The 20,996-nt window shown below is 55.0% G+C and overlaps 2 protein-coding genes across 6 annotated transcripts; one reads left to right on the forward strand and one right to left on the reverse strand.

The window, feature by feature from the left end:
- Positions 1–1,025: 1,025 nt before the first annotated feature.
- On the reverse strand, positions 1,026–4,679 carry MAFF (MAF bZIP transcription factor F). 3 transcript variants are annotated; one of them, XM_074579169.1, is made up of 3 exons: positions 4,297–4,679; positions 3,161–3,217; positions 1,026–3,077 (listed from the first exon to the last, which is right to left on the reverse strand). In XM_074579169.1, the coding sequence occupies exons 2-3, from the start codon at positions 3,194–3,196 to the stop codon at positions 2,664–2,666; spliced, it is 450 nt and encodes a 149-aa protein (XP_074435270.1). In that variant the 5' UTR covers positions 3,197–3,217; positions 4,297–4,679; the 3' UTR covers positions 1,026–2,663. The 3 variants fall into 3 exon arrangements, with proteins under 3 accessions (XP_074435270.1, XP_074435290.1, XP_074435280.1); XM_074579189.1 differs by having other exon boundaries at positions 4,302–4,421; XM_074579179.1 differs by having other exon boundaries at positions 3,161–3,214; positions 4,297–4,386.
- A 215-nt stretch (positions 4,680–4,894) lies between these two features.
- PLA2G6 (phospholipase A2 group VI) lies at positions 4,895–20,888 on the forward strand. Of its 3 annotated transcripts, XR_012586039.1 has the most exons (17): positions 5,030–5,535; positions 6,068–6,283; positions 7,104–7,284; positions 8,851–9,038; positions 10,300–10,396; positions 11,388–11,570; positions 11,780–11,888; positions 12,481–12,630; positions 14,300–14,390; positions 15,032–15,195; positions 15,717–15,867; positions 16,047–16,183; positions 16,815–16,969; positions 17,713–17,880; positions 19,017–19,090; positions 19,193–19,472; positions 19,591–20,888. XR_012586039.1 is itself a non-coding variant. In XM_074579201.1 (16 exons), exons 1-16 carry the CDS (start codon positions 5,327–5,329, stop codon positions 19,730–19,732), a joined length of 2,415 nt encoding a protein of 804 aa, XP_074435302.1. In that variant the 5' UTR covers positions 4,895–5,326; the 3' UTR covers positions 19,733–20,888. The 3 variants fall into 3 exon arrangements, 2 of the variants coding, with proteins under 2 accessions (XP_074435302.1, XP_074435317.1); XM_074579201.1 differs by lacking the exon at positions 19,193–19,472 and having other exon boundaries at positions 4,895–5,535; XM_074579216.1 differs by lacking the exons at positions 12,481–12,630; positions 19,193–19,472 and having other exon boundaries at positions 4,910–5,535.
- The last annotated feature ends 108 nt before the right edge of the window (positions 20,889–20,996 follow it).

Here is a 20,996-nt window from a genome sequence, read left to right on the forward strand (position 1 = left end):
CTTAAGCTGCCTCCGCGTGGTGCTGTCTGGGTGATTTCTCTGAACTGATTTTGAGTTTTTGCTGGTTGCAGGGGCTGAGGCTTAGTGGGTCAGTGTGTCCTGTCCTCCTCTTCACGAGAGGAAGGCTTCATGCTGTCTGTCTATGCAGGAGCTGAGGGAGAAGCAGTGCTACAGCAGCCTGGGAACCAAGACATCACTGGCCCAGGACAGGAGCGAAACCCATTTGCCAAAAACCTGGAGTAGAGATGAGTCCTGATGTTGGGTGCGGAACACCCATGGGACGAGGGGGGCTGCTTTCTCGGAGATGAGCCCCAGCAAACAGCAGCTCTGGGCTTTTCTTCCACGAGTGGTGGTGGGGCTGGGGCGGTTTGCAGTGGAAAGAGGCAATGAGAACGTAAAACCCAGAACCACCACGTCAGCGCTTCAAGCTGGTGGGAGGCTGGGACCTGGGCGTCAGGGGAACACGCTCATTGCTTCCGCCTCTGCTGCGAGGAAGGGTGGCTTTTCCCCACAGGGAGGAGGTCGGGCTTCACCTCTGGGTAAGGCACCTGCTGCGCTTCCTTCCCCTCCTGCCACCCACGGACACAAGCTCCCTGCTTTCCTCCTCGCTGTTCCCGAGTCAGGCGGTGAGGTCAGGCGGCAGGGAAGTTCTTGGGTAGAGCTGCCCTGCTTGCACCTGCCTCTCTTCCTGCACTGGAGGGAATTTTTCTAGCAAAAAGCATCATCTTTCCTAGGAAAAGCTGATTCAGCGCAGCTGAACTGCTTGTAAAAGCAAATGCTTGGGGGGGGTGGTGGTGGTGGTGGTGACGGTGTTCAGCATTAAGCTTGCTTACTGACCCTTTTCCTTCCAGAGACTATAAATCTGTGTTTGCTCTAAAAAGTCATGAGCTCTCTCCCCTCCCAGTCTTTTTTTTGGGTGCAATCTTCAACATGTCCTGCAGCAGAGCTAGAGGGAGCTAGAAAACCTGGTCCCACTGGGACACAGCCCTCTCCTGAAGTTCAAGAACGACCAAACACACTCTCACTGTGGAAAAAAAAAAGAACTTGCTTTATTTGTAAAGTCTACAAAATACAGAGGAGTCGGGTAGGACACGTACTGTAAGTCAGAAAATAAATAAGTATTTTTTTTGCTCTATATAAGTATAAGATAAAATGTGATTTGCATATATAAAATATAAAGTACGGCTCTGTACCAACATCCTGGCTGTGCCGAGAGGCGGAATGGCAAAGAGGACGTGAAAATAACTTATGTTCGTGCAATAAATAAACCCAAGAGGAGTTGGGGGGGTGAGGGGTGGGCCATGCTGACCACGGTGCCCCCTCCACAAGTGGCGGGCACCTCTCTCCGGGGAGGGATGGAGGCTGCAGCCGAGGGCGGCTGGCGTGGCAATACCCAGGCAGGGGCAGAAAGGGGGAGATCATCTATGGCAGCAGATGCCACGCTGCCTCTATTTAGCAAACCCAACTCTTCTCCAGCCTTTCAGGCTGCTGAAGAGCCAGTTGTCCCACACCAGTGTCCAAGCTGGAGGAAAAAAAAAAAAACACCAAAGGGAGGAGTCTACCTGCCTGCCAGGCGGCTCCCAGGAGCAGGGATGCTCTCTCTGCCCCCGCTTCCCACCTCCTGTACCTCCACCCCTCTCTCTGCGTCCACAGCTCTGGCTCTCGGGGGGGCCAGGAGCACCTTTCTGTGGGCTTTGTAGGCAGCGAGGCGCCGGGGAGCCCTTGGTGGGGCCATACAAGCTGGCCTGGGCCGAGCAAAACAGTGTTTATCTCTGCTCCAGCTGCCTCCGCTTCCTTCCTGCTGGTGCTGCTGTGTTTCATAGACACCCGGCCCCGTAGGCAGGAAGAGGCGTGAAGGATGTGCGTGATGGAGAGAGATAAAACAGCACCACAGCTTCTGCCTTTTGCGTTCAACAGCCTGGGCTGACCCGCTCACGTCCCCCAGCCCAAGGGTCCCTCCTCCATCACTGTCACCTCTGGGCTCCCCCAGCCCCACAAGCTGTCACGGCGCTTTCCCACCCCGCTCACCCTTACCAGGCATCAACCTGCAGCCACTTTCTCTCCCCCTCTGACCTGCCACCTGCCCTTGCCATCTCCATCCCCAGAGGCTCCAGCCATGCTGCCACCTCCCTCCCTGTTCCAGCCGTGGTCCAATTGCCAACCCCCGCTTCCTCTCCCCTCCATCGTATCCCCTTCTGCCCCTCGCTGTGAAACCTCTCTTCCTGTTTCCCTCCCCGGAATATGCTCCTGGGAGCACCTGGCCCACACTCAGCTCTCCCATGCCCTCCCCAATAGAGAGGGGTGCCTGGTGTTTTCCTGACAGCTTGGAGCCATGGGATGCTTTCCCCCCCCACTGCTGCCTGTGTAGGCTCACCCTCTCCTGCCTGCATCCCTCAGGTGGGGGTCTGCAGCAGGGGACAGGGCTGGGTTGGAGGGGAGGGGGTTGCGAGGCTTCGGGGGCCACCAGTGTGGTCCTGTCCTCCGCCCCAGCACCCACACCGCGGCAGCTCTCCCTGCACAGGGGAGCTGGAGGTCAAGGGATGGGAGAAGGAGGACTTCAGGCACAGGTCCTGGTGGGAAGGAGGTCAGGGAGGGTAGGGGAGGGGATTCATGGGGGAAGGCACCCCGGGGGGCCATGCCCAGCCGGGGGACGGAGGCCGACACTAGGAATAGGCGGCCTGGTTGGCACCGGACTTGACAATGGTGATGACACTGGCAGTGGCCACCTTGGCGGGGGTCCCGTGGGCGGCCACGGTGCGGGCGAAGCCCTGCAGGGCCTCATATTTGCCACGGAGGGTGTCGAGCTCCAGGCGCATGGCAGCATTCTCCCGGGCCAGCTTGTCCACCTCCCATTCCAGCTCCATCTTCTGCTTCTGCAGCTCTTCCTTCTGGCAGACGCGCTTCACCCGGCAGCTGGCGGCGTAACCCCGGTTCTTCAGCGTCCGCCGGCGCTGCTTCAGCCTCGCCACCTCCTCCTTGGAGAGGCCCCGCAGGTGATGGTTGAGCTCCCGCACCGACAGCCCCATCAGCTCCTCGTCTGACAGCAGCGGTGTGTTCTCCCCCAGCTCCCGCTTCACCTGCCGGAGAGAGGGGCCGTCACCCAAGACCCCCAGAACCAGACCCCTGCTCCCCCCAGATGCCCAGTCCTGCCGGTGCTCACCTTCAGGGCCTTGCTGGAGAGCGGGTCCGCAGCCATCCTTGCTTTACGCTGGCCCTGCTGAGCAGCCAGGAGAAAAGCCGGTTACTGCCTGCCTGCGGCCCCTCGCCTCGGCACAGAGGGCACCGGTCCCGCTGGCCCCCTGCCCGGTGCCCACGTCCCCCCCACGGGCCCTATGACTCACTCCTACTCCTTTAAAAACTACGTAGTAATAATAATAACAGCGATAATAATAGCAATAATGACTGCAAAAAATTCATAATAACGGAGGAAGGCTGGTCCTCCCATCCCTCCTTCATCCCGCCCCGAGGTGGTCGGGATGCTGCTTTGCCCAGGGGACCCGAAACGCCCCAGCCCGGCTGCCGGATGGCCCAGGCTTCCCCCCGGGGAGGAAACGCGGGCGAGATCCGCCCGTGGCTGAAAAGAAAGTAAAAAGCAGCAGCAGCAGGAACGGCCCCACGGGGCGAAACCGCCCGCCGGGGAAGTCACCCAGCCGGCACCGGCGCGGAGCTGCCACCCCACCGTCCCCACGGCCCGGCGGGCGAGGGCAACGCGGCTCCCGGGGTGAAGGGGTCGGGGGCCCGCGGCTACGCAGCGTGGGCGGGCGACAAGTGGCCTCCCCCGTGATTCAGCAGCCCAGGGAGGGGAAAAAAGTCACCGAAGCGGCGCCCGTCCCCTCGCCGGTGGCCGGTCCCGGGGTTAGGAGAAGGGAGGGCCCCCGGGGAGGAGGCCGGGCCGCCGCTCCTCACCTCGGGGAGCCCCCTCCCCGTTAGCGGAACGGCCGAAGGGGGCCGGGAGCGCCCCGCGGGGAGGCGAGGGGCTGGAGGGGGGCGGCGGGAAAGGTGGAGCCGGGGCGGCTGGAAGCTGATGCAATCCGGGCTGGGTAGCCGGAGCCGGGGGAGCGGCGGCGGCGGCTCCCTCCGGGTGGTGCCGGGGACTCGGGAGCGGAGCGCGGACTGTCCCGACCGGGGACTTACCCCCCCCGCCCCCCCGGCCCAGATCCCAGTCCCGGCGGCGGCAGAGCGGCCTCCAGCCGGTGCCGGGCCGGACCCCGCCGCCGCCGCCCTCTCCCGGCCGCCCCCCGCCCCGGCGGGGTCTCCCGCCCCCTCCCGCCCTGTCCCGTCCCCTCCGGCGCTCACCGGGCGGCTGCGCCGGTCCCCTCGGGGCCACTGCCGAGTCGGGCCGTCGGGCGGCGGCGCCTCCAGCCCCGCTCCCCGCGATTACTCACCCGCGGATTCTTTTCATTCATAAAAACACAGTCATGCGCTGACGTCACCCTCGCCCCGCCCCCCCCCGCCGCCGCCGCGCGGGGGGGGGCTCCACCCTGTCCTTAAAGCGGCGGCTCAACCTGAAGGCGCCCGCGGTGACACGCTGCCGGGCTATGAATGCAGCCACTCCCCAGAACTGCTGGTTCCCCCCCAAATTCTGGGGTGACGCACGCCACACGCGGGAGCGGAACGCCCCCGCCCAACCCCAGCACAATGGGGACGCTGCCACTTTAAGAAGAGCACCCCCTTCCCTCCCCGCCCCTCAACAAAGATGGCGCCCCCCGCCTTTCCGCCCTCCTCCGCGATGGCGGCGGGCGTGACGCAGCGGCGCTGGCCGCGCTCCCCCGCCCCAATCGCCCCTCCCCGGGGGGGGGGGGGGGAGCGGCGCCGCTGATTGGCCCGCCCCCGGGGGGCGGTGCGGTGATTGGCGGGCGGGCGGTGCAGCGGGCCGGGGGCTCCGCGCGGGGGAGGCTGGGGGCCCGTCGTACTCCGCGGCCACCGCCGCCACCGCCCGCTGGGTCCCGGGCCCGGCACTGCCAGGCCGCGGGTCCGCCCTCAGCCCCGGGCTCCGCTCCGCCTCCCCCGGCCGCAGGCGCCTCCTCCCAGCGCGGGCAGGTGGCAGAGGCGGGAGGTTTCCCGCCGGGGCGGTGGGGTACGGCCGGCGGGAGGGCGGTGGGCCTGAGGCGCTGAGGAGAAGCGGGCGCGCTTCCCCCGAGGCGCCAGGAAAGCGAGCCGCAGGTGCCGGCTCCGGGCTTCCCCCCCCTCCCCGGGTGGGGCGTCACCCCGGCGGCTCTCGGTTCTCCTTTCCCCGGTGACTGAGTTCAGGGAAGGACAGGGGTCGGGCCGGTCACCGCGTTTCCCTCAGGCCGCGGGGGCAGAAGCCGCCTGAGGCTCCAGAAAGATGCAGTTCTTTGGGCGGCTGGTGAACACCATCAACAGCGTCACCCAGATATTCACGAACCCGTACCGCGTGAAGGAGGTGCCGGCTGCTGAGTATGCGGCTCACACCTGCCTGAGGAAGGAGGGCAGGGTGGCCCTGTATAAGAACAGCCTCGCTCACTCGTGGGATTGCGTGCTGGTGAATCCCCAGAGCCCGCAGGTCGCTTTCCGGTAAGTGATAGACCTTTAGCAGTCAGTACTGAAGCATGAAACGAAACGAAAGAGACGAAATCTCCACTCTCTGGACCGCAGTGCTCTGCGGCTGTGGGTGTGGGGTGATGTGTCTGGTCAGCGGGTGGGCTCGTGAGGAGTGGGAGGCCCCTGCGTGTGCTGGTGGAGGAGCTGTCATCAAAACATCTTGCAAGAACAGGGCAGGACAGAGTCCAAACACTGTGAAAACAAGCAACTATGAAATAGGTACCCAGGTCAGAATATCCACAGGTACACGCACTTATACATATTGCTGCTGTAGCATCTGGAGCACAGGATACTTCAGCCCAAAAGTTAATGTTCCTCAGGAAGAGGGGGTGCTCTCTGCTAATGGAGTAGGCTCCCTTTGTCTTTGGAACAAGTGTGACACCAGACAAGGAGGAATAGGAAAGTCCCCAGCACTAATGTTTGGAGAAGAGCTGCTTATCTCACATACATGGGATGGAGGTTACTTCTTTGAGCAGGACCAACGCTGCGTTTGCCTTTCCTCCAGGCTCTTCCAACTCGATAACGAAGCAGATGCCCTGGTGCGTTTTGAGCAGTATGCTGGGCAGCTGCGCCCTTTCTACGAGAGCTCGTGCCAGCCCTTGTCACTGGAGGAGCTCCAGCAGCTCAGTGACTGCTTTCGTAACCACCCCAGCTGGTCCTCGGCACACGTTGCAGTGGAGTTTGGCCATCGTGAGAGCTTCCGGCACAACCACATTCTGAGGCAAGGGGCAGGAGGGGTCTCTGGTGGGCCTGGTGATGGGAACAAGCTCGGGAGGGCAGGCTAGGCCAGGCTATGGTATCCTGGATTGATGTACCAAAGCAACGTGGGCTGCTGCTTGGGAGACCTTAACACCTATGGTTATTGCAGAGGTCGAGTTTAAAAGCGCTGGCCTTGGTGTGTCTTGCCTGAATGACAGATGTGGTAGCAAAGTGGGTCCGATGGTTGCTTAGTGTAAGCTTACTGGTGGGCTTTCAGCCTGCTGCTGTGGACCAGAGCTCTGGTGTTTGAGGTAAAGGATTGAACTGTAGGTAGAAACACTAATTAGACTCTTACAACCCTTGCGGAGCTGCATTTTGGAGGGGGTTATACCTGACTGTAAACCGCACGAGAGGAGGAACAGTAGGACTGTCTCTCTGGAAACAGTTTTTGGCCACACGCTCTTGCTCTCTTTCTGTGGGGAAGTTCATTGAGGATAGGGGAGACTAGTGAGGAGTCAGGGGACTGGGGGACTAATGGCAGCACCTCTGCCAGGTTGCTGACTGTAACGTGTCTCCTGCCTTCCTTTGGGCAGAGGGAGCTGCTTGCATGTAGGGGCGGAGGAAGGAGCAGTGTGTCAGGGAGAGGGTCCATGGCAGGGCTGCTTGGTGGCCCTTCACTGTGCTCCTTCCTTTGCAAGAGGCCAAGCTTTTGTGAACGTCGTGGTTCGCACCAGCTGGGCCCGTCACAGGCACAGAAAGTACCTTCGTATCAGCTCCCAGGGTGGCTACATGTCCTTGTCTTCACACCCTTCCTTGGCCTCACGTTGACGCCTCTTTTGCAGCTGTGTGAACAGCACTGACAGTGAGGATGGCTGCACCCCACTGCACCTGGCGTGCCGCAAGGGAGACATGGAGTGCTTGCTGGAGCTGCTGGAGTGCCACGCGCGGGTTGACATTACCGACAGGAACGGGGAGACCGTTTTCCACTATGCTGTGCGAGGGAACAGCCCCCAGATCATTGAGGTGGGAGCGACTTCAAAGCTGAGGGGGAGTGGGACTAGAATGGGTCCTCTCTGTGCTGTGTGGAGGGAGACAGGAAAATAGCTGCAGACAGGGGAGAAAAAGTCAAATCTCTCTGCTGCAGCATCAAGTTAATGCTTGAGGCTGATTTCAGCCTTTTTCTTCCCCCTTTACTGGCGCTATTTCCTGTAAGCTGGCTCCATATTCCACCCTGCAGTGGAACAGGGATATTAAGCAAGTTTCCTCAGAAAGTGTCCTTCGTTGCTATTTGCATCAGGGCTTCATCCTGCCTTTCCCCAGGCCCTTGGCTGTCCCTTCTCACTCTCCTCTGAGCAGGGTATTTGCTTCTGGGCAGAGTGCTCCCGTGGGGGAGCATGTGTTTATGCTGCTGTGGGGGAGTGTGTGCTGCGCACAGGACAGTTTGGAGCCGCTGTGGTCTCTCCTGAGCCTACAGAAGCTGTTGTTTGAACTGAGCAGCCTTGCGTGGGGGACAGTCATCAGAGCCTCGAGGCAGAGACGGTCTGAAGCCAGAGGCGTTCTCGATTGCTGAGAAGTGCTGGGCAGAGTGACAGGGTTCGTGAGGGTGTGGGTGGCATTCCACCTTGGTTCCTCAGGTCTGTCAGCTCCCTAGCACCTAGTGTGAGACCAGCTCTCCTCTGCTGCTGCACCCCCTACATTTGCCCAATACCTGTTGTGACAGCTCTCCCTCCTCCTGCCAGACTGTGCGGGGGTTTCCTAAGGAGTGATGGGGGAGGGATGACGATCGGAGCTTGCCATGCTGTAGAGCAGGGCAGTTAAGATCTTTGTATTAAAAAGATTTTTCTGATGGCGGCAACTTGGCTTGTAGTTACAGAAATAATTCCCGGTCTGATCTGTCTCCTGTTTGTTTCTTTTCTCTCTTGATTCCGTGATAAAATAGAGAAAAGCAACTTTAAATTCCTGCTTCTCTTGTGCGCAAGCAGGGCTTGCAGGGTTTCCCCAGCATGGCAGTGGGATATTTTTGTGTAACAAATCAGTCAGCTGGTAACAGGTCTAAACTTTACATGGAGAACAGGAAAATTCCTTCAAACATATCCCTACACATGTATTTTAAAGATAATCCTGTCTGTATCCAAAAGCAATGGTGGGGTTGCGGGGAAGGTTGAGCCCCTGCTTGCTGACTGACCGTGGTAACTGGTGGGGCCGTACCAGGAGAGGAGACTATTGGTTTCAGTTATTGTGCTCATTCAGTTGGGCTGACTTTTGCTCACTCGGTGTTACTGTTCTGCAGCTGATGGTGAAAGTCTTCTAGGCTGTGTTGTTCAAGGTTGTGTAAACACTTTGTGACTGAGGGGTGTCTCAGGGGCACGTGGGCCAGAGGAATAGGGCACAGAGAGTAGTGATCAACCCTCTGGGGAGAGAAAACAGGGAGCACTTCCATAGCTACTGTTGTTGGAAGCAGGGGTGGAGAGGACAGGCTGTAGCGTTGTGAGGAGCCCAGTGCTCCGGAGTGTCCTCTGAGCTCAGAGAGACAACCAACACTCTTCTATGTCTCTCTGTATGTATTTATCTATTGTCTCCTCTTCCCAGCTCCTGGGCAGAACCCCGACTACTGGCTTGGACCACCTGAGCCACGAAGGGCTGACTGCTCTGCATCTCGCTTGTCAGCTGGGCAAAGAGGACATGGTTCGGTCTCTGCTGAAATGCCGTGCCAGCTGCAGCGTCATGGGGACGCTGGGCTACCCCATCCACACAGCACTGAAGTTCTCCCAGAAGGGGTAAGGAACCGCTTGGCTGCCAGAACAGGGCTCTTCCTCCAGTCTGGGGACCTGCCTGCTTGCTCAGGGTTGTCCGAGACTGAACCCCTTTTAGGGCAGTGCTTGGTAGGAAGATGTCCCGTGCTGTCCTCTGCTGCGTCACCAAGATGGCAAAAGAACAGAGAAGTGCTGGTGTGGAAAAGCAAGAAACACTTTCAGGAAAAAAAAAATGTTTTTCCCTGAATTTATCTGTATATATTATTTAGTATCAGACATCAGGAGAAAGACACAGATGTTTTAAAAAAAATGTTGGTGAAATACTTTTTTCTCAGAATGACCCATGAGAAGATAATGTACTGATGCTTAAATAGTATTGCTAATTGCTGTACCTCTGTCTTTGAGTGCTCTGATCCTAATAAGCTTTCATTTCAAAGCCTAGTTATTCCTGTCTCCTGTGGGCCAAAGGTACTCTTGACTCTTAATAACGCTCTCTGGAACTGAATCAAAAGAGACACGATGTTTACTCCCTGTTTTGTTTTCCCTGGAGAAATTTGATTCTCTTTGTATGTGCTTTATAATACTTAACTTTCATAGAGTGTCCGAGCTCAACCAATAGGGCTCTCAAGTCAACACTAGCTGCTGCAGCATTTTGAAAAGTGCTTTCCAACCTTAGAGATACATTCACAAGTCAAAAATGTACTTAGGTCCCTTAGTTTGCAGTGGGGCTCGATCTCTTGTACATGGTTTATTTGGTGTTGTTTCAGAGTGGAGAGCATATACTTACTTGTTTCTTAAGTGTGCCTACCCACACTTTCTAGGCACTAGGTACTAGTCGAGTCACAGTAGGTGTGATTTTTCACTTGTAGGGAAGTATACAGATTCTTAATTTAAGCAAGTATTTAACTCTTTCAGTTTTATCCCTACATTTCCACAGAGAGAGAGAGGGAGAAGAGAAGAATTTCCCCTTGGGTCTTGAGAGTTTATAGAAATGCCATATTCCTGTATTGGAGAAGCACCCAGATGTTGCTCCACCACTTGGATTTGGGAAGGAATTATCCTGCTTCCTCCAAACGCTGTGCTGTTTGTACGTTTCCTGCTGCGCCCTTCCTTTCTAAAAAGAGCAAAACAAAGCTGCAGCTGAGGAACTTGCAGGTGTTGCAGGGAGCCTGCTGTTGCTGAAGGGTTTCCTGAAAGGCTCTGGGCGGGAGGCAGCTGCTGATACGAGTGGAGGTGTGAGTCAAGACGGCAGTTACCCATCCCTTCATCTCATTGTCTTTGCCAGGTGTGCCCAGGCCATCCTCGAGGTGGATGCCAGCCAAGTTCGCTCCAAGGACCCACGCTATGAAGCTACTCCGCTACACTGGGCGAAGAAGGCAGAGGTAAATGGAGCCAATGCATGGCCCATGCTGCCACTCAGCACCTGGTTAATTCCTCCTGCTGCCAACCTCTCCCTTTCCTGAGAGCATGTACAGAGCCCTGGGAGTGTCAGAGCCCAGACAGCACCTTGGTGTTTGATTCTCTTTGCCCTGTGCTGATCAGTCCTGTTTGCCACAGGGGACGGAGCAGTGGAGACTTGCAGTGAAACAAACTGATGGGCTCATCCCTAGTATGTCATCCGTGTCTGTCAAACTGACAGCTGACAGCTTGTCCCTTTTCCGTTTTTGTTGGGGGAATTGCAGCAGTGTCACTGTTACCCCTGGGGGGAGCTCTTTTCTCTCATTAGTGGCAGTTTCATGGAAGGATGGAAGGAAGCAGATTGATGTCTTGAAAACTGCAGGAAGAGTGTGAGGTAGGCACAGGGTGGTGGCGTGTAGGTTACGGTCCCTCTTCTGCCAGAGATGGGCAGATCGGTGGTGTGATATGCCATGCTGGAGCACCCAAATGGTGCTTGTTGCAAGCAGAGGACGTTCCCTGTGGCAGGACTGTTTTCCCGCCTGCAGTATCACATCCCTCTTAGAAATGTCGTGTGGAGTTTCAGAGCAGACATAAATCTGCTTGGCTTATAAAGAGGAGAATATCAAAAAGCAAACTTTCTCCTTCCAGTCTGCAAGGATTCTGGCTTGAGTAGGAACTGTTTTTTCTCCGTTGCTCTCAGACAGTTGCTGCACTTGCATCTAAGTCCCAAAACATCCAGAAGCTCTAGCCAGAATGTGAAACCACCAGCTAGATCTGCGGTAAAACAGAGAAACCCCATCCCCAGTGCTTGGAACAATGCAGCTGGCATCTGCCAGCCAGCTGCATCCAGACTAAGGCTCCCTCCTCTTCCTCTGCTTTGCTTGCCATGAGACCTGGATCATTTGAGCACCTGGGCAGTTGTCCTCATGATCGCTTTCTCTCTTCCTGACCTGCCATGTGCATGCTTGGGCACAGATGACACAGCTGCTGCTTGAGTACGGCTCTGAGGTGAATTTGACCAGCCGGACGGCTGACATGGCTCTGCACATTGCGGTCAAGAGGGGACGCTTTGACTGCGCCATGGTACTGCTGACACACGGGGCCCACACCAACGCCAGGGGTCAGGATGGCAACACACCGCTGCACCTGGCCATGAAGGTGAGTTTTCTGCAGAGGCTGCTGGGAAGGAGAGAGAGATTTTTCTTGAAGGGTCGAGGCAGGGACAGACTCCTTTGAAATCCTAGCTGTAGTCTTTCATGGGATGATCCCTTGTGGGTGCTTTGGCTAATGAAAGAGGAGGGAGGGAATGAGAGATGATGTAGCCAGGCAGAGCATGGCTCTTGACTGAGCTTTCTCTTGTCCCCTAGCATGACCACCTGGATATGATCAAAGCGATCGTCGTGTTTGGAGGAGATGTCGAGATCCCCAATGATTTTGGGGAGACACCAGGGCTGTTGGCAGCCAGGAGCAGCAAAGGTGAGGGAGCATGTCGGCAGCCTTGCAGGGTAAACCCAGCATTCTGTCTCCCCTTGGTGGCCAAAACAGTGTCTTGTGGAGAGGTGAAAACATGCCAAGCATGGGTGATGCTTCTCCAACACGCTTTCCCAGCTTCTAGTTGCTTACAGGGTAGGCACTTCCTGAGCTAGCAGCGTAGGCTTTGTATTAACAGCCCTTGATGAATTTCTCTTCTATGAGACAGAGATGCAAGAGGAAAAGCTGGCACGCGCTCCCCCTCTTTGAAGCCACAGTGTCGGGCACTGCAGGCTCACAATGGGATGATGCAGTGCTGCTGAACCACCCAGGCGTAAGCAGACACGGGGGTTTCTGCAGTGGCAAGAAGTGTGTGGCACACACCCTTGAAGCTGCACAGCATTGGGTACTCCTGCCGTGCACAAGTCCTGATGCTTGGTGTTAGGGGAGAGATACCCAGGACATGCTTTCCCCTTCCCCAGGTCATCCCAGAGGGTTTCGTGAGGGTTGGGGCTGCTGTGGATTTAGCAGAGCCCCTCCCAGCGTGTGCGTGCACTGATTCTCTTTCTGATCTGTGACTCCCCCTTCGTCACCTAAGGTGCGAACCGGAAAGTGCTCTTAGACCTGCTGCAAACTGTAGGGACCGAACGCTGCCACCCACCCAACCCTGACTCCCCAAGCCTGGCACCATCTGCCGCCTCCTTCCTGGAAGGCCAACCTTCCTCGCGGAGCAGCTTCAGCAGCTTAGGTAAAGCCTTCCCTAGCCCTCCCTCGCTCTCCTCCCTTCTTGCTTCACAGTGCTGTCTCAGATCCCTTCTTCAGATGGGCCGTGTGCTGGGGACAATCTCCTAGCTGTCTGGTGTCCTCATTCAGCTTTTGCAGGATCTTGTCACTTTTCTCTGTTTCTCCTGTGTGCATACTCTGAACTCTTGCACCATAAAATTTTGTCTTCTAGACGATGCAGCTCTGTAAAAAGGAAAGGGACAACTGATTCCCTCATCCCTCTGGAAGAGGTGTAGGACTTAGTTGCTTGCATGTACTTTATCCACTGGGTCGTGTACAGAAGGGGAGGTACTTGCTGGTCTGCCTTGAGGACCTCCCAGTGTCATGCTGGTCACAAGGAAATTAGAAATGCTGTTCATTCAGATCCCTGGAGGCCAGCGGCTGGGAGAGGGAAGGGGTGAAGCCCAAGGATAAGTGACCTTGGTTACAAGGTTTATGTTATGCGTAGGACAAGCCAAAGTTGGGATATATAGTTGTGCCATAGCTTGTGCTGCATACTGCGCAGACTCTGTGAATAAGCCCATGGGTCTATATTAAGTGCTTGGCTTTCCTCTTCCAGGGAGCTCTGGAGCTCAGGCACAGGCAGCATGAGGGGTTACGGAGTGGGCAGTGGGTGAGTTGGCTTGGAGGGAGGCTTTGACCCTCGTGAGGGGTGTGCAGGCAGATAACAGCTGCCTGGGGTCCATTTTCCCTCTCAGGTTGGTGGTTTCCTTTGCAAAGGCGCTCCTGTGGGGCTAGAGGAGAACACCCTCACACTCCCTGGAGTGCCTCTGTGTTGCCACAAGTGTCACTGGCTGGTGACACCAGGATTTTCATCTCACTGTGGACTTGTGAAGGCGACCCCCCAACTTTCAGTTCTGATGCAGTGACAGAGCAACGCCCTTTTTCGTCCTGGACTCTGGCCCTTGAAGAAATTCCTCACCACATTCGTTGTCATCCGCAGCCACCTTCCGGCCTGGGTGCTGGCAGGAGTATTTAACGTCTCTCCCCCTGTTCTTTCTTGTTTTGGTTTCACAGGCTGGCTTCTCACCTAGGCTGGATTGGTGCCCCACACCCAGGGTGGCCTGGGTGTACATCAGCTGTGTGGTAATGACAAGCCACCCTGTCCCCACAGCTCTCCTGCCTAGGTTACCTCGCAGGAGTAGATTTAGGTTTTATCTTACGGCTTGCAGTAAACTGCGTAGTGGGCACGCTGCTGGGCTCTGCCTTTTCTCTCACCTACTGTGCTCATCACCTGCTTCTACAAATCCTTCATCTTTGCCAGTGCATCTCCAGCTGCCTGCTCTAAAGGATGGGGTTTCTCCTCTTTGGTGCAGAGTTTAATCTGGGGGGGTACCTGGTGGCTATGGGTAGGATGGCTTGTGTCTCCTGCAGGGAGCTTTATTTGATGGGGAAGGGAGTCAGCTGTTCTCTGTGTGATTGTGGTAGAAATGATTTACTGTAGGGGTGGGAGGTTTGGGTACTTTGACCAAGTTTTCTGGGGACAGAGAGAAAGTAGGAAGAATAATTGAAGGTTTTCTAATTGATGAAGTATAATTTGGTTGACTAGTATCTTTGAGGCACATATCAGAGGGTTCAGGTAGCAAAGTGGTCTCTAATTTTTTTTTGTCTTTTGCATGTTCCTGGCCCTCTAGGATATAAGGACCTTCTCTATGTTTCCGCAACACTCGGACAGTTCTTGAAGGCACCAGATGTTGTGGACTCGCCCAGTGAAGGTAGAAGAAAGTAAGTGAGGAACAGCTTCTGTCCAGGCTCCTGTGCAACTTGAAGGTGAAAGCCATGTGTGTGAATTCTCCCCACCCAGACCCGTGGTTGTGGTATCCTCAGAGATTACGTTATTTAACGTCCATTAACCTTGCAGTTTTTGGCAGAACCCTGTGCCTGTTCTTGCCTGCAGCCCTGGAGCTGCAGTGGAGCCCAAGCTCAGCAGGTGAAACCGCTGCTCTGTCCCTCCCCTCTGCCGCTGGGCACGAAAAGCCGTTTTGGCTTTGTGTGTGAAGATTTCCCTGTCTTCACACGCTGCACTGACCCTCACCCAGCTCCTTTACTGGGCTGTGCCACTGCCTTGGCAGTGCCTACACCTCGCCTCGCGTGGAGCAGTTGGCACTGAAGTGCTGCTGGTAGGATCTTAGGGCTGTCTGCTTTTTAATTATGACACAATGTACATTATTGCATAATAAGGGACCTGCACCAGCTCTAGTGAGGCATATCTAGCCAGGTCCAGTCTTATTTGCATCTGAGGAAGCACCACTGTATTTATTTGTTTGCTGACTATGCTGTCCACAGCGGCGTTCTTGTTACTGTGGTACGCTGTGATTTGTAAGCTGTCCCACAGCTCCCAGTCACCTGTGTCTGTCTCTCTCCAGTCACGATCGCCTCCTGTGCCTGGATGGAGGGGGCATCCGGGGCCTGGTGCTCATCCAGCTCCTCCTGGCTATCGAAAAGGCTGCGGGCCGTCCCATTCGTGAGATTTTTGACTGGATCGCAGGGACCAGCACTGGGGGGATCTTGGCCTTGGCTATTGTACATGGTGAGCACAGTGCAAATAATGGGCCCCTTCTCACTCTTGTCGGCTTGAGCGCTCCTCTGCGCGGAGCAGATGTGGGGTGGGAGCTGCCTCTCTGAGGTTTGTTGTCCCTGCCAAAGAAGGGAAGGGATGTTCTTTAATGAAGGAAAGCCTAGACCTGGCTTTGCGCTTGCTTCTCACATCAACTGGCCTTGATCAGCTTTCTGGGGTTTGGGAGGTGTGTGGTGGCAGAGTGCAATGTTCTCTTCTTCCTACTCTCTCCCTCCATGGGGGTTTTACAGCAAGGTGATCGGCACTTTCTGGTAGTGGGAAAGTACTCTCCAAGCTTGCCCACCCTTTTTAATCTTTCCTAGTCATGCTGCTGAGGTCTGAGCAGATGACAGGCAGCCTGGGAAGGGGATGGGATTGGGAATGATGCCTCCCATCTCCTGCTTGTCCTGGAGAGTCCCATCTCTGATGTGCTGTTTGTTCTGCCTGCCCCTCCCCCCACCCCCTGCTCCTGCCGATGCTGTTACCCATCTCAGGGAAGTCCATGGACTACATGCGCTGCCTGTACTTCCGCATGAAGGACATGGTGTTCCGGGGTTCTCGGCCCTACGAGTCGGAGCCCCTGGATGAGTTCTTGAAGAAGGAGTTTGGGGAAAACACCAAAATGACAGATGTCCGAAAACCCAAGTAAGTCCTGCCTGGGGCTGCACTGTTTGATGCTCTCCTGAGTGTGCTCTAGACCCCTCTCAGCAGAGATGCTCAGCTTCTCCTTAGAGCAGATCTGTAGGAGCGCGATGTGCAAACTGTTGAAGCCATAAGTACGTTTTTTTCCTATTTTACTCATTCTGTCATGTCTTCTTCCCCAGGGTTATGGTGACAGGGACGTTGTGTGACCGGCAGCCAGCTGAGCTCCACCTTTTCCGGAATTACCCTGTACCAGAGACGAAAACCTCCACGGAATACAAGACAAGTGCATCTTTCAGACCACTCACTCAGCCAGAAGGTAAATGCTGGCAGACAGCAGTCCAGCTGGTTGGCAGAGGAGGGGGCCATCCCTCAGAGGCAGAAGATTCTTCCTCCCATTGCTCTGAAAATTGAGGTGTCCCAGCAATCCCTTATCTTGACTTGTAGCTTTGTCCTAACGATGGTTCCCTTTTCTCCTCTTTCCTGCTCCCTTGGCTTCTCTTGTACCAGGAAGAGGGGCTGGCTAGAGAGGTTCATGAGGAAGGAGTCTGCTGGAGGAGTCCTGTGTACAGTCGGTGCCTTTCCCTGGGCTCCCAGGAGCAGATTAACATGGAAAAACCGTGTAACTGAAGCATGCAGCTGCCTCCAGCTTGCTGCTTTCTTTGTCTAGCAAACCTAACCGGTTCACCGTCAAAATAGCAGCAATGAAGCTGGTAGAGAACAAATTTGACCCAGGATATGTAAAAAGTGGTGAGAACATCCTTTAAAACCCCACAAAAGAATCCTGTGCATCCAGGCAGAAGACCTTACTGTTGGGAGAAAGAGGCACAACTATCTAGGGCAGGGTCTTCTGGGATTGCAAGCCCTTCTGCTTTGTGTTGGTGAAGGTGAGGTGGTACTTGCACACGGGAAAGTTGCTGCAACAGGCTGTTTGCTTTCTCTCCCTCCAGACCAACTTGTATGGCGCGCTGCCCGCTGCAGCGGTGCGGCTCCCACTTATTTCCGGCCTATAGGCCGCTTTCTGGATGGTGGGCTGCTAGCCAACAACCCGACCCTCGATGCCATGACGGAGATCCATGAGTACAACAAGACGCTGATCAAAAAGGTGAGGGGAAAATCCTGGCCCTGACTGGTAACTGGGGCTTTATTGGCTCCACTGAGCCTTGCTTGAAGGGGAAGGAGGTTTGGGAACGGATGCCTCACTAGTGGATAAACAAGTTAGCAGTGCAGCACCCTAGAAGAGAGCGTATGGAGCAGGATATGTGTTGGGAATGGTGGCGGAGAGGTGAAATACCTCTTCTGAGAAAGGTGTGAGACGGGAAGGCAGCCCTATTAGCATGTCCTTGCTACTTTCAGCGATGATGATTCAGTTGATGGTTGTGTATGGCCCTTGACATGTCTCTGCAGGGCCTTTTCCTGCCCCAAAAGAAATGGAGAAGACAATAGTAGGGCACTCTGTCAGGCTGAAGAGTGACTGCTTTCTGTGGTGTGGCAAGCTTCTCAGAAAGATGACTAACTACTGGCAGCTACTGCTCCCTGTAGCTGAAAGGGGAGGTGTGTTGCCAAAATGACTGAAAGAGTTGGACTGTTTCATAGTCATCTGATCCTAGGCCTCATCTTTGGGGTGATCCCATGGGTTTGGGTGCAGCCAAGGGTGTAAGGGACGGAACAGTGCAACTGTTGGAGTCATGTGGATTATACCCGTCTCATCAGGCAGCACTAAAGGGGGAGGACGGGGGAGAGAAAAGCCTTTTGCCTTGGCTTTCAGAGCTTCCCTAAGACTGCTGTGAAGGATATGCTCTGCCTTAATTGTTGGTCCTTGCAAACAAATCTTTTGTTTGTCCACAGGGTCAGAGGCAGGAAGCAAGAAAACTGGGCTTGGTGGTCTCCCTGGGGACAGGGAAGCCTCCGCAGGTCCCGGTGAGCTCTGTGGATGTCTTCCGCCCCTCCAACCCTTGGGAGCTAGCGAAGACCGTCTTTGGGGCCAGGGAACTTGGCAAGATGGTGGTGGATTGTGTGAGTACTGGGAGGAGGGGATGGGGGAAGGCCCCTGGGGCTGCTTGCAGGGAGGGAGCAAGGGTTTCCAGTCTTCAGCTTCTTCCTTTTAGAAGAAAATCGTATTTCCTTGGAACTGCTCCAACCATGGCCAGTTCAAGGAATGGATTTAGTGGGTAACCTAAGAATTGTGGGAGCACAGCAGGTCTGAAGGCCTGTCTGCCTGTTGGGGTTTCAAGTGCCAAGGGAGGTGCAGTTCCTGCAGCTGTAAGGAGCTAAGGTGTGGGAGAGCTAAGGATAGGATGGTGGTCAGTGACCCCAGAACCTTTGCAGGTGTCAGTTTGTTAAACGTGGTATCTTTCCAGGGAGCATTGATTGTCATCTGAGCAACCTGGACCAAAAAAAATCAAGCCTCAGAAAATTAATTTTTCTTTAGAAAATCTTTGTTATCCTCACTGGGGAAATTAGCAAATGCTAGAGAAGTGGGAGTATCGCCAATAAAAAGCAGGAGTTCAGAGCTGTGGTTAGGAGTGTGTGATAGGCATACGTTCTTGGATGCTTCGGAAAGAAGCTTATTAAATGAAAACACTCCGAGTGAATGAAGCCAGAAAGACCAGAACTGTGTGATCTTAATTCTGTGGCTTTATCTCCTCTTAGCTTTCTAAAGCCAGAAAATACCTGGAGAGGTCCCTCTGCTTCCCCTGTCTTTTATTTCAGGGATCCCAGGGAAGCTGTCCCTGGACAGCCCAGAGAGCCTGCAGTGTCACAGGCTCTACTGGTATTGGGCTTGGACAAAAATAGATAGAGATGAAATCCCAATGAGGCTGTGATTCAGATCATCCTGGGGGTTTCTTTTAAGGGAATCCACTCGGTGCTGTGGTGGATGGAGAATCTGTAGGGTGCAATTCCTTGTGTCCTAAGGATCAGGAGCATTGTTCTTATATTAAAAAAAAATAAAAAAAAAAACCAAAACCAACAAACAAAAAGCCACCCCGCTCTTAGTGGTGAATGTTGCCATCCAAGATGCACTTGTTCCTCGTTTTTCCTCTCCCTCTGCGGCTTGCGCAAGTTCGACTTGGTGCCAAGGGAGCCTCTTGCAGGCAGGGGGAGAGCAGTGTGACAGTCAGGCTCTAACTGTGGGCCTGTTTCTCCTGCAGTGCACTGACGCAGATGGCCCAGCTGTGGATCGTGCCAGAGCCTGGTGCGAGATGACGGATGTCCCATATTTCCGGTAGGAGCTTCCTTTCCGCTCTCTGCACCGACCTATTTTTATCCCTCTCACTTCAAACCTGGCTGCGGCATGCTTCGTCCCAAATTGTGTTCCCTCTAGCAGCATGCCTGCCCAGACCTGTCCCCCCGCCTCCTCTCCTTGTGCCTCGGTGACATATCGGAGGATGCCATGGCCCAGTGGTGGACTGAGCACGCCTTGTCTGGGGTCGGTTAGCGGGGGCTCCGGGGATGCTGTCTAAGAGGATCCGGAGGGGGATGTGCATCCTGCCCTGTTCCACCACGCACAGTGTGTTCTGAGGCTCGTGCCTTACTTAGGTGCTGCCATTGCTGAGCTGTGGCCCAGCCTTGGAGGAGGGGGGAGGCCTCCGCTCTGCTAGATAAGGGCAAGTGAACACCCAGGATGACCGGAGCCGCTTTGCACAAGTCTTGTGCTCGGCAGGCTGGCTTCCTTGTGGCATTCGCATCTGTGACCAGCTGGTGATGCTGTCTTGCCGTATGCAGGCTCAGCCCTCAGTTGCACATGGAGGTGATGTTGGACGAGGTGAACGACACCGTGCTGGTGAACGCTCTCTGGGACACCCAGCTTTACATCTACCAGCAGCGTGAGCAGTTCAAGCAGCTGGTGCAACATCTCTGCCGATGACAGACCTGGAGGTTCCTGTTCAGTGCCCCCATGGCAAGGAGCAGAAGACACTGAAATGGCTCAGATGTGCCCTTGAACCAAGATGTCGAGGTGGGGGAGGGACTACTACTACTAATAATGAGGAATTAATGATATTTAATAGACAATAGCACACATATACATGTATTCCAGGATGCACCTATGTATTCCTGGGCAGCTGTGAAATGCTGACAGATATCTTCATACTGTAGCCCCATCTCTGCTGCTGTGCTCGGTTTTGCTGCCCTGCCCTCTGACCTTACAGCCCTTCCCAGAAGCCAGAGCCCCCACCTACCTGTCTCGAGCTGTAGCAGCTGGAGTCCGTCTCCTGTCTGTGCAGCACCTCCACTGACAAAGCACCGTGCACCTTCCCACGCCATAGAGCGGGCCCCGGCCAGATAAAGCTTCAGAGATTACTTGGCCCACTGGGGCAAAAGTGTTTCGGAGTGTATAGTATGGGGAACAGGAATTATTCTTCCCTCGGCATGCCCAGTTTTAAGGGGAGCAGAAATGCTGGGACTTTCTGCCGTAGATATGATGCGAAATGTTGCAACTGGCCTTGGGAGAAGGGGAAACCTTTCCTGAGCCGGTTGTTCTGTAGCAGCTTTCCCTTTTCCTCTGGGATGGGCTGGCAACACAGGTACTGACTGCACCCAGGCTGGGAGCAGGATCCCTCCCCCAGCCCCAAGACTGTTTTGTGCCCCCGACTTGCTGTGCTACCCTTTGCTCAAGGGCTGAGATGTGAAAGCCTGTCTCTACGTGCAGCAAGCTCAAGATGAGGGACAATGGCCTTGGCTTGGTAGAGAGATTGTTTCTCTTTATTTGTAACGTGGAATTGAAATGCTCTGAAATCAGTTCCCACCAAAGAAGCTGACCCTGTGACAATTTGGATTTACTTTTTCTACTGATGGAAGTTCCATTGTGAATGCTGCACTACTGAATGTTTCTGCCGTAAATTTTGTGTATTTATAAATAATTTATGTATCTATTTGGAGGCGTTTTGAGGAGTAACCTGGAAAACTGAATTCTTAATCATTTGTTTTTGACTGGACGGACTGCTGTTGCAAACAGTGCTTCTATGCAAGACTAACATGACCTGAAATAAAGAGAGGATTGGCTTTGGTTCCACTGTCATGCAGTCCATGATTGCCTAGTCTCTCTCTCTCCCTCCTGTAAAGTCCCAGAGGGGCTCTGAGCTGGCAGCCTCTCAATTTCTTACAGGTAGAAAATAAGGAATTGGGCTTCT

This window comes from Larus michahellis, chromosome 1 (assembly GCF_964199755.1).
Source record: "Larus michahellis chromosome 1, bLarMic1.1, whole genome shotgun sequence".
Classification (NCBI taxonomy): domain Eukaryota; kingdom Metazoa; phylum Chordata; class Aves; order Charadriiformes; family Laridae; genus Larus; species Larus michahellis.